The sequence below is a fragment of the Acinonyx jubatus genome, chromosome E4, assembly GCF_027475565.1.
Source record: "Acinonyx jubatus isolate Ajub_Pintada_27869175 chromosome E4, VMU_Ajub_asm_v1.0, whole genome shotgun sequence".
NCBI classification, from domain to species: Eukaryota; Metazoa; Chordata; class Mammalia; order Carnivora; family Felidae; genus Acinonyx; species Acinonyx jubatus.
Genome location: NC_069395.1, coordinates 2,473,426 through 2,490,343, shown reverse-complemented (window position 1 = coordinate 2,490,343; position 16,918 = coordinate 2,473,426). Strand labels below are relative to the sequence as shown.

General features: G+C 65.5%; 2 protein-coding genes across 18 annotated transcripts in view; one reads left to right on the top strand and one right to left on the bottom strand.

Annotated features, from left to right (window-relative positions):
- The window catches only part of ARHGEF11 (Rho guanine nucleotide exchange factor 11), an 86,873-nt gene extending 82,242 nt beyond the window's left edge, over positions 1-4,631 (top strand). For 5 of the 9 annotated variants that reach the window (XM_027048334.2, XM_027048329.2, XM_027048333.2 and 2 more), the window contains 6 exons: positions 119-337; positions 515-832; positions 1,753-1,848; positions 2,632-2,870; positions 2,953-3,142; positions 3,591-4,631. In XM_027048334.2, the coding sequence (XP_026904135.2) occupies positions 119-337; positions 515-832; positions 1,753-1,848; positions 2,632-2,870; positions 2,953-3,142; positions 3,591-3,649 (1,121 nt within the window). In that variant the 3' untranslated portion in view covers positions 3,650-4,631. The remainder of the gene's footprint in view (positions 1-118; positions 338-514; positions 833-1,752; positions 1,849-2,631; positions 2,871-2,952; positions 3,143-3,590) is intronic. The other 4 variants (XM_027048331.2, XM_053209201.1, XM_027048332.2 and 1 more) reach the window with 2 other exon arrangements.
- Positions 4,580-16,904, bottom strand: LRRC71 (leucine rich repeat containing 71). Of its 9 annotated transcripts, none has more exons than XM_053209207.1 (16): positions 16,355-16,903; positions 12,940-13,089; positions 12,528-12,653; positions 12,052-12,127; positions 11,811-11,888; positions 9,838-9,906; positions 9,458-9,617; positions 9,288-9,371; positions 9,118-9,207; positions 8,431-8,583; positions 8,200-8,293; positions 7,730-7,818; positions 6,689-6,730; positions 6,530-6,619; positions 6,014-6,135; positions 4,580-5,907 (listed from the first exon to the last, which is right to left on the bottom strand). In XM_053209207.1, exons 1-16 carry the CDS (start codon positions 16,512-16,514, stop codon positions 5,856-5,858), a joined length of 1,635 nt encoding a protein of 544 aa, XP_053065182.1. In that variant the 5' UTR covers positions 16,515-16,903; the 3' UTR covers positions 4,580-5,855. The 9 variants fall into 9 exon arrangements, with proteins under 9 accessions (XP_053065182.1, XP_053065183.1, XP_053065179.1 ...); XM_053209208.1 differs by having other exon boundaries at positions 6,530-6,616; XM_053209204.1 differs by having other exon boundaries at positions 6,505-6,616; positions 16,355-16,899.
- Positions 16,905-16,918: the final 14 nt, after the last annotated feature.

The following is a 16,918-nucleotide window of genomic DNA, read 5'->3' as shown; positions in this document are numbered from 1 at the left end:
CTAAACATTCGTGGAATGAGTCCATGTTGTCAGCCGCTTGAACCCAGAGCTGGGTGTGGATGGGGTCCGCCCACAGGTGCCTTCCTTCCCCCTCCTTATGCTGTCCTCCCGCCCAAAGCAGGCCCTGGGCCACAGCAGAGGGTCAAGGGGAAGCACCCGGTCCCGCTAGAGGATCCCGAGCAGGAGGGCAGCACAGAGGAGGAGCTGGGTGCCTTGTCCCACCCTCCCGCAGCCCTGGATGCAGAGAACAGGGGCCGCAGGACCAGGGATCCCATCCTCCTGTCCCTCCCAGGACCTCTGGTTACGGAAGGGCTCGCTGATGCAGCCCTCCAAGATGGTGAGTGCCTTCCGGGCCCCACAGACCCCTCTACCCTCCACCTGCTGGAACGCTCTCTCCGGCCGTGCTGGAGGAAAAGGGCCGCAGAGTCCGCTCCGGGTTCTGCCCTGTGGGGGAGGGGAGCAGCGGCCCTGGGCGTGGTTGTGCGGGGGAAGCCAGCACCTTCTCTCCCTCCAGTGGAGAGCCTGCGGCGCCTGATCCTGTGGGGCCTGCTGCCCAGTCACCCCGCGGAAGCACAGGCGTCCGGAGAGCCCGAGGCCGACCGGACACCCACGCCTTCCCTCATGAGCAGCGCCTCTCAGCCCCGCGACCCCGGCTCCCCCGGGCCGGAGAGGGATCAGCCAGAGCAGGAGGGCACGGCTCTCTGTTCCCTGGAGCAGCTGCCCCCACGGGCCAGGAATTCCGGGATCTGGGAGTCCCCCGAGCTGGACAGGAATCCAGAGGAAGAGACTTCAAACACAGAGGCAGCAGGAAGCTACAAAGTTGTGAGAAAAGGTAAATCAATTGGGACGTCCACTGGGGAGACGGGCGCCCGGTTCACTGAGGTCGAGGCAAGCCTCCCAAATGGCGCTTTATCCGGGAAAGCGTGTGCACAGAGGCTCCCGGATCCCGGGAGGAGACGCCGACACACGAAGGCTTCAGGGTCGGGCAGCCGAGGTTCAAAGCCTGTCACCTAACATCCATGTGGCCTTAGACAAAATCGCGAACCCTCTCTGAACATCAGTGTGTAACGTGAGGGTGTCATCTGGTGCCCGGCACAAACCGGCTGCCCACAAAAGCCCCCGCTAGCATTCTTCACGGACGACCCAGGCCTGAGGAAAAGATGAGGCTCTCTTTGGGGGCCTCAGACCCGGGACAGGTGCTTACAGCCACCCCCTGCAGCTGGTGGTTAGTGGCTGTGGTGAGGGCACTGGCAGCATGGGGGGGGGGGGGTGGGGAAGGGCACACGCCACAGGACAAAGCTGGGGGTGTGTGGCGAGCCATCGTGACAGTGGGAGAGCGCCCCAAGTTGTGGCCCCGTGGGCGGGGTCGAGCAAGAAAGCCCAGACCGGCCAGGACAGGGGCTGGGGACGGGTTCAGGCAGAGCTGCAGGCCCGAGGGAGGAGGGAGGAGGGAGGGGACGGGACGTGGTCTGAGGAGGGCAGCAGGAACCATGTTCACAGGGCTGCGGGGTCCTGTCCTCCCGGCGCTCAGCTCCGCCTCCCGTCTGCCCGAGGCCCGCCCTCTCTCCTGGGTTTCCGGGGGCTGCCCTTCCTGCTCTGTGCTTCGGTGAACTGGTGGACGGTTTCTCCGCGGCCCCCGGGCGTCTGCGTTCACGGTGTTCCCCCTTTTCTCCTCCTCTCCTGCTGTCTTCCGCCGCCTCCTCTTTCCTTCTCTCCTGGTGTCGGCTCTCCCTGGTGGTGGTGCTGGTCCAGCCGAGGTGGCGGGTGCCACAGCTGTCCCCGCGCTACCCGAGAGTGGCCAGTCGGGGCCTGAGCCAGCCGAAGCAGAAGGCGGAGCCGAGGCTGCGGGTAATGAACTTCGCGGAGCCGGAGCCAGGCTGGGGCTGGAGCGTGGGGCCTGCGGGGGCAGAGCCGGGCTCCGGGAGCGGACCCCCTGCCGCAGGGCACCCCTGCCCCTGCGTCCTCCCTCCCCCATCAGGCCTGGGCCTCTGGGACTGGGCTCGGCGAGCCGGTGCCAGATATGGTGGGGAGCGCACGCAGCCTGGTGCCCGGAGCCCCGCGTCCTTGGCCTGACATCCTGAGCCACACTGCAGTGTCACTGTGGAAAGAGGCTCACGTGGCCTCCCAGGCCCCTTGGTGTCTCCCCTCCTCCCCGCTCCAGTGGTGTCTGAGTCCCTCCTGGAGCTGAGGGGTCTCTAGGACCCTGCAGATGGGCGCAGGGGCTGTGGCAGAGTTCATCTAGAGCTTGCGATGGGGAGATGTGACGGGACATGTGACGGGAGATGTGACGGAGCCTCCCTCCGCTCCTTCTCCCAAGTGCCTGCGGCCGGCCCTGCCTCCTCACCCCCCTGCAGGGACGGGGAGGCCTTCCCTAACCTCCGCTGCTGGGCACCCTCCCTCGGCGTGGGCCAAGCTTGGCCAAAGTGCCACCTAGAAGGCTTTCTGGAGGAGGGGGCCTTTACAGGGCTGGTGGGCAGCGTGAGGCCGCCTACGCCGCGCTCACCCACGGGACGGCAGCCCTGGCCCCTGGCCGCGCCAGTCCACGTGGGGAGCGAGCACCCAGGGCGATGGGGTTGGTCTCTGCGTCCTCTGGACCAGCATCCTAACCTCCCCGTCTCGCCGTGGGGACAGGGAACTGTTTTTACGTCAGCATGCCAGCGGGACCCCCAGACTCAAGCACCGACCCCTCGGGGGCACCCACAAGCCCCGCCCAGCCCGACAGCCTCCCTGACTGGCAGACGGAGCCTCGGCCCTGGTGCCAGGGCGGCCGCAGGCGCCCCAGCCGTTCCCCGCCCGGCCTGGCCTTCAGGGACGCGAGCAGCATCTTCCATACCATCGAGCAGCTCACCATCAAGCTCCACAGGCTCAAGGTGAGGGCAGGTCCCCAGACCCGTCGCCCCCAGGGCCCTGACGCAAGGGACCCGGGTCACACATCGCCCTGCTGTCTTCCAGGACATGGAGCGCGCCCACAGAGAGCTGCTCAGGTCCCTCGGGGGAGACTCGTCTGGTGGCACCACACCCGTGGGCAGTTTCCACGCAGAGGCGGCCAGATGGACAGACAGTTCCCTGTCCCCTCTGGCCAAGGAGCCCCCGGCCTCAGACTCCAGGGACAGGCACCAGCCAGGGCCGTGCTCTGAGGACGGTGAGTGTGGCGCTGCCCTCTGGGTACCCACGCAGGGGAGGGGGAGGAGGGCTCTGTGAAGGGGTCTCATCACCCCCACCCGAGCACGAGTAATTCACACCCTCAGCTTCAGAAAGGGATCTTTCCAGGGAACCCTTACAGAAGCTCCCCTAAAAGTGGAAAACTTAGTATCGAACTCCATTTCCTTGGATCAGAGAGAGGATGGGTCTTCCCCCTCGAACCAGACAGGGGGTGGGGGTGGGGCCAGCGCGTAGCCACCCACAGGCTTGGGAGCAGCAGCGGCCACTCCCAGGCTCCGGGAGAAACTCCTTTCTCCGCTTTCGTCGCAAAAGGCTCCAGAGGACGCACTCTCTTGAGCTCGGGTGCCGTGCAGGTGAACCCTAACAGGGAGGGTCACCCCAGAGGCTGGCCGCTCACTGCCCTCCCCGTCACCCCCCCCCCACCACAGGCTCCGACACACCCCTGGAAGAGTGCACGGCCCACGCAGCCTCGTGCCCAGGACTCTAACTGTCCAAACACCGCATCCTCTGCATCCCCACTCCCCCCGGGGACTGGCCTGAGGCAGGGGCACAGGGCAGCGGGACCCCAGACCTCCACCCCGCAGTAGAGGCGGTCTAGCCGAGACCCCACAGGAGACCCGCATGTCCCTTGGTCCGCTCAGGTCCGGGTCAAATTTCAGTGTGTTCCCGCCTCCCCAGCCCCGTCCACGGCCTGGCGCCCTGAGCATGCCGGCTGCACCCAAACGGCCCCCCAGACACGCAGGTGGCAGGAGGAGGCTCTGTGTACGTGCACTTTCTTCCTCCCCTCCCCTCTTCACGGGACCCCGGGGCTGGGGTGGGGTGCCCGCACCCCTGCCCTCCTTGTCACTTTGGTTTCCTATAAATATGTATGTACCATACGTGCATCTTGCTTTGTAAATAACCGAGCGGTTTCTGTCGTCGGGGTGCCGGAGGCAGTCACAGAGGGCAGCTTGTGTCCTAACAGCCCAGCCCCGGGAGGGTCAGAGCTGAGCACGCCGGTCCCCAGCGGGCAGGAAGGTGTCCCAGCCCACCTGGCCTGAGAGCCCCGCCTCTGCAGCCCAGGCCAGAGCTGCTCCCTCCTGCGGTTCTCTTCAGGGGGATTCCGGACCCCACCTCTGTCCGCCCGTCCCCACCCTGTCCCTGTAGAAAACCAGTGTATCAGGTACGGCCCTGAAAACTGGGCCCCAGGAGGTGGGGTGGGGGGTTGAATGCTGGAGTCCCTGAACCTAACCCAGGACCGTCCCCAGGGGCCCCACAGCATTGGCCCCTGTTGCCGGGCCAACCCCCCACCCTAATAAAATATACACACTGTGCTAGGTGTATATATACATATATATATAAATATATATATAATATATAAAATATAGAGATGGAAATGACTGTTTTCCTGTTAAAATAATGTATACTCTTTCTTTCTTTCATGGTTAAGATTTTTTTTTTTAAGAAAAGTTAAATATTCTTCAACCGTGGTGGTGTGTGTGTGATTTCTGAAACTGCCCTGATAAAGACAAGGGGGTGGTTCTCAGGCTCGGGTGGAGGGAACAAAAGGCAGCCCCTGCCCCTGGCGTCGAGCCCCCAGACGCAGCTCTGGCCAGGGTCTCCCCCAGCCTCTGTTGGGGGTGCAGCCCTCATGGCCAAAGAAGCCACGGAATGTACCGCACACACAGGCAGGGGGCCCAGAGCCGGGGGACCTCGGGCAGGCCTGGCTGGTCCTCACTGCCCTCAGCCCCCGCTGCCTCCCACGGGCCCTGGCAGCCCTGGAGGCCGCATCCCCCAAACCTCCTGTCTTTCGGACTTCATGGGCGGACCAAGGGACGGCTTCTCTTGCCACTCGGTCTCCTGGTCTCCCTCCCAGACCCAGCACGCCCTCCGTGCCGGCCTCATGGGCTTATGGTGCAGCCGGCACTGGACTTCCTACGACACGGTGCCTGGGAGCCGTGAGGAGGACTGGAGAGGCCAGCCAGGTCCCTTTCGAGCACCGGCAGCGTCCCACAGGTTATCTGTTCCATAGGTGCTCTCACCTGAGGCAGCACTGAAGGTAGAGATATGGGGGGGCGGGGGGGCAGCTCTGAGGCTCCTCTGCACCCCAGCTTCCTGCCATGCGGGCATCCCTGGTTTCACACCACCCACCTCCACAAACCATGGCTTTGGGGTTTGGGTGGAGGGCTTGGCCTTTACTATGTAGATACAGAGCCCTCTTCAAATCAGCCGCCAACTCCGCATCCTCTATGGAGTCCTTGCCTCCTGTGGGCGACTACCAGCTGCGGGAGTGGGGGCCTGGAGCCCTCCCCTTCCCCTGGGCCTGGGCGAAGGGGTTACAATCCCTGGGGTCCTGCTGGCAGCACGGAGAGAGCAAGCCGGGAGCAGGCCCTGGCCCGCCCAGGCTGGAGGGGCCAAGCTTAGCCCGGAGAAGAACTGGAAAGCCCTTCAGCCACTTCTGGCCACGAGACATGAACAGACTCAGAGTCCAAACGTTCCAAGTAGTTCTGGAACGGTTTTCAGACAATCTCGAGGGGCAACATACAGCAGTGGAGTTTGCTAGCGATCGAGATCGCCCCCAGGGAGGCCAGCCCACCACGCAGGGACCAGAGATGCTGCAACAGCCCGGCGGCAGCTCCTGGAGGCAGGTGGGAGGGGCTAGGTGGTCTCCTCCTCCCTGGGCTTGGCCTTGGTGACGGGGGCTCGTGGCAGCATCAGCTCCTGGATCGTCGCATACGCAGGACATCGTGGGGAGAAGCAATTTTTCTGGAAGAGTGAAAGGAAGGGGACGGTGGACAGAAGGGATGCAAGTCAGTCCTCCGGCAGGACAAAGCTTCCCGGGACAAGGTGGGTTAGGGGCCAGGGGACTCACCGCCAGGGACAGCCGCAGCAGCCCCACTGGGCCCTTGGACGGGCTCTTGGACTTGGAGAACTGGGCCTGGTACTGCACGGTGGCCAGGAAGCCCTCCAGCCCCACCTCCGTGATGCGGTTTCCTGGGAGAGGGAGCGACCCAGGTGGCCCCACTGCACCTGTGCCCCTCCCACCCAGCCCCTGCCCCTCACTTCTCCTGCTCCCCCCCCCACACCCACCCTCCCTTTCTCCCTCTTCCCCGCGCCCCCCCCCCCCCCCCCCGCCTCGTTCTCCTGCCTGCCCACCTGGTTTCCCGCCTGCACTCCAACTGCCAGGCCCGCGGCCCGACCTACTCTCGCCCCAGACCCTGTGCGGGAGGGCCTCCACACTCGTGACGGCCAACCATGGGAGGACCGTGTTCTGCCCCGTAGGGTTGGGGGGGGGCACCCCCAGGGCAGCACGGGGCCCCGGTGGCCTCACGGCAGGAGGACAGGGGTGCTCGGCAGACATACGGAGGAGGTTAAGGTGCAAAAGGACCTTGTTCCCAGGCACGAAAACCTTCCCGTTGTGGTGCTCCACCGGCTCCAGGAGCGGGCTGACCGTCTCTGTGGCTTCAGCAACCAGCTGCTAAAGCATAATCCCAATTGCAGCAGAGTAGAGGGAGCGAGCCCCCAGGCCACCAGTCAGTCAACATACATGCTTTGGAGACCAGCTATAGGCCAGGCTCTGTCCTAGGTGCTGGGGATACAAAGACACAATAAGCCCACGCCCTCCAGAAGCAACACTGTGAGGGGGAGCCAGAAGGGGAAGGGGGAAGGGATGGGCAAGCCCCGTGGAGAGAAGCTGGGGTGTGCGGAGCACAGAGGAGGCCCCCCCGGCCCCCTCTCCGGGAGCAGGTGGCCCCTGTGCTGAAGCTTGCGGGGCGTGTGACGGTTACCAGGCAAAGAGGGGGCGGAAGGTGTTCCAGGCAGAGAAAATGGCCAGAGCGGAGGCCTGAGGCGTTGGGGCTTTCCTAACAACCAGCCAGCGCGAGGAGGGCCCAGCGCTGGAGACAGAGGACGACCCACGGACCGGACCGGGGCAGAAAGGCTGACTCTGTGGGGAGGAGCCTGCGTGCGACTCTTGATCTCAGGGTCCTGAGCTTGAGCCGCACGTTGGGCACAGAGACTACTTAATAAAACAAAACAATGTTTGAAGGCAGCCCAGCCCCTCTCTACCTGACCTTCCTCCTTGGTAGGATCTTGTGTTGGTGCCAGAGAAAACTCCCAAAAGAGGGGAGGCCCCTCCCTGCCTAGGGCAGGAGGTCTGATGATAGAGACAGACCCTTGGACAGCTGGAGGGCTGGGGGTGCCGGGCGCTGTGGAGTCAGCCCAGAAGGTTCCGAATTAACGGGGGAGCCTCCCCAAGTTGAAAGAGAAAAGGGAGGCTCGGGCGGCAAAAGAAAAAGGGGCTCAAGGAGCCGAGCACAGGGTGGGGCGGCACCACGGGAGCCCTGCCTTCCCGGGGAGCTGAGAGGGGCACAGGGCCAGCAGGACAGTGTGGCCGTGGCCGTCCGGCTGGGAGGGATCGGCCTCCTCCAGCCAGACAGAGGGAGCACTGAGCTCTCCCCCACCCTGCACCCGGACTGGAGCCCGGTTGGGGGGGGGGGGGACCCAGAGACCTTTGGGGCGGGGCCGGGCAAGCACTCCAGGGGGCCAGGCTGCCACCACACCCCCACGCCCACCACCTCTCCCCTACCTCCGACTCCAGCAGGAAGCTTCGCTTCTCTTTGTTCCCAGTCTTGGGCCCTTTCCCCTTGCTTGTTTTCTGCTCAGGGATGGTGACCTCTGCAGGGGGCAGGGGGTGGGGGAGCCAGAATGCACAGGGCCCACTCCGGAGACCACCCAGGGGCCCCGGAGAGAATGGGGCCCGGTGGGGGGGAGGGGGGGCGGGGGGGGGAATCTCCTCACACCAAGGGTTGGGAGCAGCCGAACAGCTGGAGGAACCACCCTGGCCAGGACGACGGTCCTCGTCTCAGAGCAGTGCCTTGGGGGTCCCCTCTCTTGGTAAACAACGTGGGGAGTGCAGTGGGCCAGGACGGGGCCACATGGGGCCGGAAGGACATCACCAGAAAACGCACGTGGAGGCGGAGGACAGGCCTCCCGTCCAGCCCCCGCCGGCCCTCCCCCTGCACCGAAGAGGAGCCTCCAATGGGCACCAGCACTTACTCCCTTTGCCTGACTTCGTGGGGTCTTCTTTCTTGGGGGTCCCTTGCGTGGGCGACTGCCCTGACCCTGACTTCTCCTCCTTCCTCACCGACTCCTGGGCAGCCAGTAAGGACGCAGATAGAACCCGCCTCCCCGGGCAGGACGGAGCCCGGCTGGGAAGGGGCCCACGCGGGACCTTCCACGGCCTTCCTCCCTCCAGCCCGGTTCCCCCAGCGCTGGCAGCACACCCACCCCCCCTGACTTCTCCTTCTTCTTGCTCAGGCCTTTCGGGGTCTTGGTTGTCTGCGTCTTGTCTGTCTTTTCCGCCAGTGCAGCACTGTTGACCTGTAGCAGCAGGTTCTTCTCACGGTCCGTTTTGGAGTCCCCAGGTCGGGAGGAGGAAGGCTGCGCTCACAGAAGGGAGGGGAGGGGAGGGGAGGGGAAGGGAGGGGAGGGGAGGGGATGGGAGAAGCAGCCAGCACCCTTTCCTCAAGGAGGGGTGAAGGGAAGCCCGGTGCCCGGCTGGCGGCGGGACTGACCGCACCCCCACGCCATCTCCCCGCCTAAAAGCCGAAACTGCGCGTTTGGGAGTCCTGGGGGTGTGGGGGAGGGGGGTGGCGGTGGGAGGGGCTGGGGGCTCAGACTCTCGCGTCGGGAGGGAAAACAGTAGACTTTCACTGAACTAAGGCAGGTGCACCGCGCGCACTGTCCCGTGCGACCCCGCAACAGAGCTGCGGAGCAGCCGGGCCACAGGCGAGCACGCAGGCCGCGGTTAGGGAACGCGCCCCAGGTCCCGGGCTGTGGCCGGCTGCCCGGGGCGGTATCTAGTCCTTTCTCTCGCCCCGCAGGAGAGGCTCCGCAGGGAGAGCAGACCCGCTAGGCCTGGGGGGGGGGGGGGGGAGGGCGCTTCGTGCGGGGCCGCGGGCGCCGGGGGCTCACCGATCGCGAGCGCTCCTGCGTCCCTTTCTCCAGCAGGAGGCGGCGGCGCTCCACCACCTCGGTGTGCGTCAGCTCGAAGGGACGCAGGACCTGGGGCGAGCAGCCCGCGGTCAGACACCGGCGGGGGGGGGGGGGGGGAACCCCAGCCTCTGCCCCGCCGCCGCACCCACCTCGGCCAGCTTCAGGGCGCCCTGGTCCTGGATGCGGTTGTGCGCCAGCGACAGCCAGAGCAGGGCGCGGTTCAGCCGGAGGCCCTGGGGCGGGGGCGCGTGTGAGCCTGTGGCCCGGCCGGCCCGCCTCCGCCTCCAGTCCCCGCTCCCTGTCCCCGCCGGTCACGTACGTCCGCGATGTAGCCGGCACCCGCGTCCCCGATGTGGTTGAAGGCCAGGTTGAGCGAGACCAGGGTCCGGTTGCAGCTGCGCAGCGTGGACAGAGCCTGGCCCAGCAGCTGCGCGCCGTGGTCGTCGATGTTGTTGTTCCGCAGAGACAAGTGCGCGATCCTGCGCGCGGAGGGAGAGCAGGCTGGCTGGGGACGTGGGGCCGCGCCCCCGGGGAGCCCAGCGGCGAACTCGGCGCGTAAGGAGGGCGCAACGGTCCGAGGGCGGAGGGGCAGGAGCGGAGGGTGCCTGGGGGTTTGTCAGGGGGCAGGACAGGGTGGACCAGGGCTGACCTGGTCCGGGGGACGGGCCCTAAGAAAGGGGGGAGAAAAAGCAGTCTCACGGGCTGTCCGCGGCCATGAGCTTGTGATAGGACTGTTCCGGCAGCGGGTTGCCCTCCAGAGACACCTTCCTGAGGACGGGGGAGATCTGAGGACCTGGCGGCACCACTGGGGCCAGAGGAGGGAGGGGGTCGGACAGGACGTGTGGGTCTCTGGGGAGCAGCTTGGAAACAGCCCAAGGGTGGCCCTCGTAGGAAATTACACGGACAGTTCTGTAGACCAAAAACCCACAAGTTCTGGGGGGCCCGGGGGGGCTCGGTCAAGCGACAGACTCGATCTCGGCTCAGGTCTTGATCTCTCGGTTGGGGAGACGGAGCCCCGCATCAGGCCCTGCGTTGATGGGGTGGGGCCCGCTTGGGGCTCCGTCTCTCCTCTCTGCCCCTCCCCCACTTGTGCACGGGCACACGCTCTCAAAATAAGTATTAAAATATTTTTTTAAACATAAAAATCCATAAGTGTAGCCATGTGAATGGGGTCACTCGCCAGCGCTAGTGACCGGTGGTGAGGTGGCCTCTGAAAGGATTTCGGGATCCCACCTTCCTGGTACCCAGGCCTGGTGTAGTCCCCCCACTCCCCCCCCCCCCCAGTGTGGCTGGACCCAGTGACCCCCTTCCTACTGAATGGAATATGGCACAAGTAATGAGGTGTCGCTTCTAAGTCACAAAAGGACCGTGGCCCCTGCTCTCTGGCCCTCTCTGGGATCCCTTGCGGGGCAGGGGGGGCATCCAGACGGCCAGACTGGCCCGGAGAGCCCTCCCTCCTACTGCAGCCCCACGGAGGCGGCCACTAGGTCAGCTGGGCGGCAGGTGCTCCAGCCCCAGCCGCCAGCTTCCTGTGGGCCCACCGGGCCACCCCCACCACCGCGAGGGACCACACACCCCCCACCCCCCCCACACACACACACCCTGGGCAGGGGGCACCCAGCTTGTCCACACCCGCACCCAGGTCTATCTCCCAGAAACCGGAAACCAATAAACTGGTGTCGCTGGAAGCCCCCACGTGACCCGTAGTGTGTACCTGATTCGAGACCCCCACAAGCCTGGCTTCTCCCGCAGCAGCAGCAGGCGCTGGGAGAACGCAGGCCCTTTTCCAAGTCACCACGAACACTGAACTAACGGCTAGAAGCTTCTCTACTTAAAAGGTCTCTCCCACGGTTTATTATCACGGGAGATTCATTACCTTTCGGGTTGGCTCCTCCTTCACCTAAAGGTCATCACGTTCATTTTCAATTATTCGCCCTCGGCGATCTGACTCACTTTCGTATCTTAAGAGGAATCCCTAGGTCTGTTTCCGGTTCCCATGATGGAAACAAATTACGTTTCCTCCGCTGAGGGAGACCCAACCCCGCCCTGCAGGAACGTCCCACCGGCCACCAGGGGAAGACCCGTAGCACCGGAACGCGGAGGGTGTGTTCTGTGAAGCAGGATAAACCAAAGGTGCTGGGGAAGCCTCGAGAAGGACTTCGAGGCCCCACACCTGTAGCGACACCGCCTCCCACCTGGCCCCTGCCCCCTCCATTCCTCCTCCACAACTCGGCACCACCTCCTCCAGGCAGCCCTCCTGTCTCGCCGCCCAGCAGCCATGAAATGGGGTGGCACTCTTTCTCTGCCCCCACTCCCTGCCCCACGAACCGCCACAGTGCCCACGCGGCCCTGCAGTGTCTGCCCTAACCTCTCCCTCCCCCACCGATGCCGGAGGAGAAGAGCCAGCCCTTAGTCCCGCGTTCAACCCCAGGCAGGAAACCCCCAGGGAGAGCATGGGTGGTCGTGGTGGCGAGGAGAGGGGTCGGGGCCCAAAGGCCTGTCTCTTTAGGCACTGGTGTGGCATAAAAGGGACCCCCTCCTTGTCACACTGGAGCTTCCAAACCTCCCTCCCGCCCCAGGGACGCCACCGCCAGTCTCCTCCCCAAACTGCTCCCGGCCCCCCGCGCCAGGTCCGTCCTGGGGCCCTCCCCACCTGCCGTCCCGCCTCTGACCTGAGCGTGGGCGCGCAGAGAGGCAGGAGCGCGATGAAGGTGCTCAGGGTCTTATCCGTCAGCCCCACCTTCCACAAGCTGGACTTGGGAGGCGCGGAAGCCAGCTGGAGCCTCACCCCCTTCCCCGCGTCCCCTCCGGCCACACGGTCTCCCGGGCGCCCCTTCCACCGTCCCGGGCCTCCCGCGCCCCTGCCCGCGGCTCTTTATCCCCCGCCCCGGCCCACCCACCCCGTGCCCTCACTTTATGGCCTGCAGCTGGCTGAGGGGGGGCAGACATTTGGAGAAGATGCCCAAGATCCGCTCCTCGACCCTCCAACCTGTGGCAGCAAGAGGAGGGAGGGGCCTCAGGCCCCGGCCAGGGGGGGTCCGCGGTGTGGGGGGGGACTGCGGGGCGGGGGGGGGTGCACCGCCGGGAGGTGGGAGGCGGACTGAGGGCGGAGGGGCACCGCGGGGCCGGGGGTCGTTGGGGCTCAGGTCCAGGGGGCGGGGCAGCGCGGGGTGGGGGGCGGACCCGGGGCGGAGGGGCACCGCGGGGTGGGGGAGCGTCGGGACTCAGGACGAGGGGAGGTCCGGGGGGTGGGGGGCCACCACGGGGCGGGGTGGGGGGGCGGACTCGGGGCGGAAGGGCACCGCGGGGCGGGACTCAGGCCGGGGGAAGGTCCGCGGGGCGGGGCGGGGGGGGGCACCGAGGGGGGGCGGGCCCGGGGCGGGGCTCACCGCGGATGTAGATTTCCTTCACCCACTTGTCCTCGGGCTCCAGCTCCACCTGGATCGTGGGCCGGAAAAACACGTATTTGCTCTCCAGGCTGTTGAGGCTGCAAGACGCCGACAGGCGCTGATCGTCTGCAAGGCAGGGGTGCAAGGAGCGGGGTGAAGAGGGAGGAAACAGAAGCGCCGGCCCAGGGCGGCCAGAGGGCAGTAGCCCCCAGGTGTGGCCGGGCCAGGGTCGCCGAGGGTTTGGGGAGGAAGGCGGGAGACTCGCCCGCCTCCACACCCGCCACTTGGAAGCCTCCCCTCGGCGCGCCGCACCCCTGCCCTGCGCATCACCCCCCCCCCCCGGCCTTTGACCCGCCCAGCGAAGGGGGGCCACCCGGCAGGCCCCCTAGGGGCTCCCCTGGCACTCACTCACCCTGGGCGGGCTTTTCCGACATCGAGGCGGAGGGAACGAAGGCCGGGTGCGGGCGAGGCCGGGTGACGACCTTGGGGAAGTCCGTGTAGCCCGAGCGCGTGCAGAGCTCGGCGAAATCCGTCTCGAGGACCCCGGTGCACTGGTATTCCTCTGCGGGGCGGCGGGAGGTGAGGGCGGCCGGGCCCGCCGTGGCCGGGGGGAGGGGGGGCAGCAGAGAGCAGCGGGCGCCCGCGGGGACCCACGGGACCGCGCCGGCGACGCGTCCCCAGGCTCAGCCGCCCGGGGCTTCGGGCCCCGCGGCGGCTGGGCGCCCCCCTCCCGGAACGGCATCCTTACAGCCAGTGTTTAATCTAAGATGCGTGGTAAAGACCCACGCTGGGGACACTTAAGGGCAAACCGCGGGAAACCCAGACCCGGGAGAAAGGGGGCTGCCGGGCGCCTCCCCTCTGCGCTGGGGGCTCCACCCACCCACGGGTCAAGGCCGCTTGCGCTGCGCTCCCCGCGCCGGGGCAGGGGGGCGCTCCACCTCCCACAGTGTCCCCAGCCCGGCCTCCTCCCGTGCCCCTTGTTTGCTGGGACGGCCCAGCGTCACCCGGGGAAAGAAGCCCAGGCCCGACCGACGTGAGCCTGGGAAGGAAGCCAGGAGCACCTGTCACCCCGCCCCCACCCCACACGGACACCGAGCTGCCGCAGAGCCTCGGGCTTTTATTTAGGCAGCAACGTGTTTATAGCACTTGTTTGTTCTGAGTGCTTTAGAAACATCACTTCACTCAAGACTCCCATTCATTCAGACCGACGCTCCCCACATCCCATCCTGAGGGCTATGCAACCTGGAGTCCTCAGGGACCCGAGGTCTTTCCCACTTCCCCCTGTGCATCCCAGGAAGCAGTGGTTCCTGAAGATGGGAAGGGCTGTCCCTGGCGCAGGGGAGCGTCTGGAGGCCGAAGGGTTGGCCCGGTACCAGCCTGCTCTTCCAAGTGCTGGCAACCTGGAGCCGGAGCCCCCGAGGCACCACCACCGGCCTGTGCTGAGCCGAGCCGGAGGAGAACCGGGGCAGCTGACCACCCGGGAGCCCGGAGGCCCAGATGGGCTGGAAGCAGGTGCTCAGAACAAGTGGGGACGAGACAGGTTCTCGTGGCAAAGGAGCGAGACCGGGGCGGGGGGGGGGGGGACCGGGGCACAAGACACATCAGCTCCAGGGACAAGGCAGTTGAGAGGAGGCTCAGGGCCCCAGGGAACCCCCTTGCACAGCCGCCTCCTGCACACCGCCTGCCTTCCGGGCTGTTCCCCCTGCTGGGGGAGCCCCTCACCCCTTCCTCCCTTTGCTCCCACCACCCTTCTCTGTAACAGAGATTCTCAAACCTGAACAAACCAGGAGAGCCGGTCAAAACAGTTTCCTGGGCCCCCTCCCCAGACACCCTGATTCCGAGGGCCAGGTGGAGTCTGTGAATTTGCATTTCTAACAAGCTAACAACAAACCGGTGATGCCAAAGCTACTGGTCCAGGGCCGGCGGCTGAGAGCCTCTGCTCTGGAGCCGGGCTGCCCAGCAGAACTTCGCGGGCACATGGAAATGCCCCCTGCGCTTCAGGCAGCCTTTACCTGGTGGCCAGTGAAGCTCTAAAGGGGGCTTGTCCCCGCTCCGTCCCTCCCACACTCCTTCCTCACGCTCTCGGCTGACCTTGCCTTGCACTTCTTGAGAAAACAGAAGCCACCAGATGGGGTTTCCACTAAATCTCTAAACCTTCCTGCGGCCGCCATCACTCTCTACCCGGCTGGAGCCCTGAGCCCCGCATCTGCCCCACCACTGCCCTCAGTGCCACTCCGTGTTGCCCTGGGCGGTCGCCACCCCCACTCTCTCCCACCTGTCAGCTTCTCTGCCAGCTGCTCCCCCCCAACAATGCCTCCAAGTGCTCCACTCTTCTCTGCACATGCTCCCCGCTGCCCCAGGGGAACCTCTTTCCTCCCCAGGCCTTAAATACACCCGGACATCAGCAGCTCCCAAAGTGCCAGCTCCAGCCTTCCCTCTCTTGGGTGCTCCGGACCCAGGTGTCCAGCTGACGGCACCCCTTGGGGGACTTCTCCCACGTGCCCTTGGCAGGCTTTCCTGTCTGCGCGGACGGCACCTCAACCCACCCACTGCCGAGCCCAGAAACCTGGGAATCGTTTCTCCCTTCACTTGCCACCCGAGCCGAGACTCCACCGGTTCTTACGGCTTCTACTTGGGAACTATTTTTCCAAGAAGTCTAACTCATTCTCCCTCGCTGCTCTACCCCAACTACCACTGTCCCCCGTGTGGACTGGCGAAATGCCTGGATTCACCTCCCTGCCTCCACACTCTTCCCTTCCTCTCCACTGTTTATGCAGAGCGGGGGGGGGGGGGGGAATGCAGCTGGGTTCCTACCTGTAAAACATTCTACATTGTCTTGTCTCTCCTTCTGGAAAATGCTCTTTCTCCAGCTCTCACAGCTCCCCACCCCCCAGCCACCCTGACGAGGAGGGAGCCCCTGACCAAGTTCTGACTATCAGAGCCTCTTCCCAAGTGGTTTTCCCGTGAGTCCAGGGACAGCAAGCCCCGTCCCTCTCAAAGTGGATGGATTTGAATCAAGGAGCCTTCCAACAGGGGTGCCGGCTAGCTCAGTTGGTAGAGGGCACATCTCTTGATCTTGGGGTCATGAGTTTGAGCCCCACGTTGGGTGTGGAGCCTACTTTAAAAAAAAAAAAAGACTTCCAGTAAATTCCCCTTTGTGGATCATTTATGTGGGCTGGGGTTCTGTCCCTTGCAACACACAGAGCCACACGCTGACTCCTCTGGTTTTCTTTCCCCAGAGAGTGTGAATGGACCCTGTGCATCTCCGCATCCAGAAAGTAATTGTTGAATGAATGAGTAAATAAAAATCAACTCAAAGTCACCTCCTGGTAGTTTCCCCTCCCCGCACCTGGTGTCCCTCCCCGGGGCCTTCTTCTCATACATCTTATCACACCTTATCCTGTTTGTCAGCGTCCCAAACCACAGGGTGGGTTCTTTGGGATCGAGTTCGATTCAAAGCTGTGCCAAGTTGACTTTCAAGAGCTGGGCTGCGAGAACCGTGATCTGTAGGCCAAGATGGAGCAGAGAGCTGGGCACAGGGGTGCACAATGTACGCTCGTGGGATCAACAAAGGAATTTGCAGTTTACAAAACACCTTCCCACCGCCAGCTCCCTTGTTCCTCACATGTCCCATGTCCGCACTACACAGAAGGGTGCCCGGGGCCACACGCCTAATAAGGGTCACCACGCAGGAGCTGGTTACACGCACCAGCTGAACACAGCGAGCCTCAGCACCGGAGCTCCCGCGGCGACCCCCGGCTCGCCCGCCGCGCGCTCCAGGCCGGCGCTGCGCCCCGCACAGCGACCATGCCCACCCGCCCGCCTACCGGGGTTCTTGGGCTCCTCCTCTCCCACCGGCGGCAGGACGAGGACCGGCTTCTCCTTGGCCCCGCGATCCCCCTTCTTGGTCACCGAGCCGGACGACTTCTGGGTCCCGGGACGCGGGGCCCTGGGGGAGGCCCCGGGCGTACTCGCCTCGCCGGACATGCCGGCGCCGTCCGCAGCGGCCCTGGGACGGCCCACGCGGCGCGGAGGCGAGACGGGACTCTGTGGGGCTCGCCCTGGGGGAGGACTGAACCTGGGGTCTCTATTCCGCTGCCACCGCCCCGCCGCGCCCGCCGCCCCGTGGTCTCCGCGTCCCTCTCCAAGACAACGCGCGCCGCGGGAGGGCGCAACAGTTACAGCCGCGGGCGGGGGAGCCCGGGGGCGGAGCCAAGGAGAGAGCGAGGGGGCGGGGCGGGGCCCGAGCCAGCAAGAGGACCACTCACAGCCGCGGGCTGGGGAGCTCGGGGGCGGGGCCGGTGGGAGGAACAGTTACAACTGCGGGCGGGAGAACTCGGGGGCGGAGCCAAAGACTGAGCGCCGGGGGGGGGGGGTGGGGGGGGGTGGGA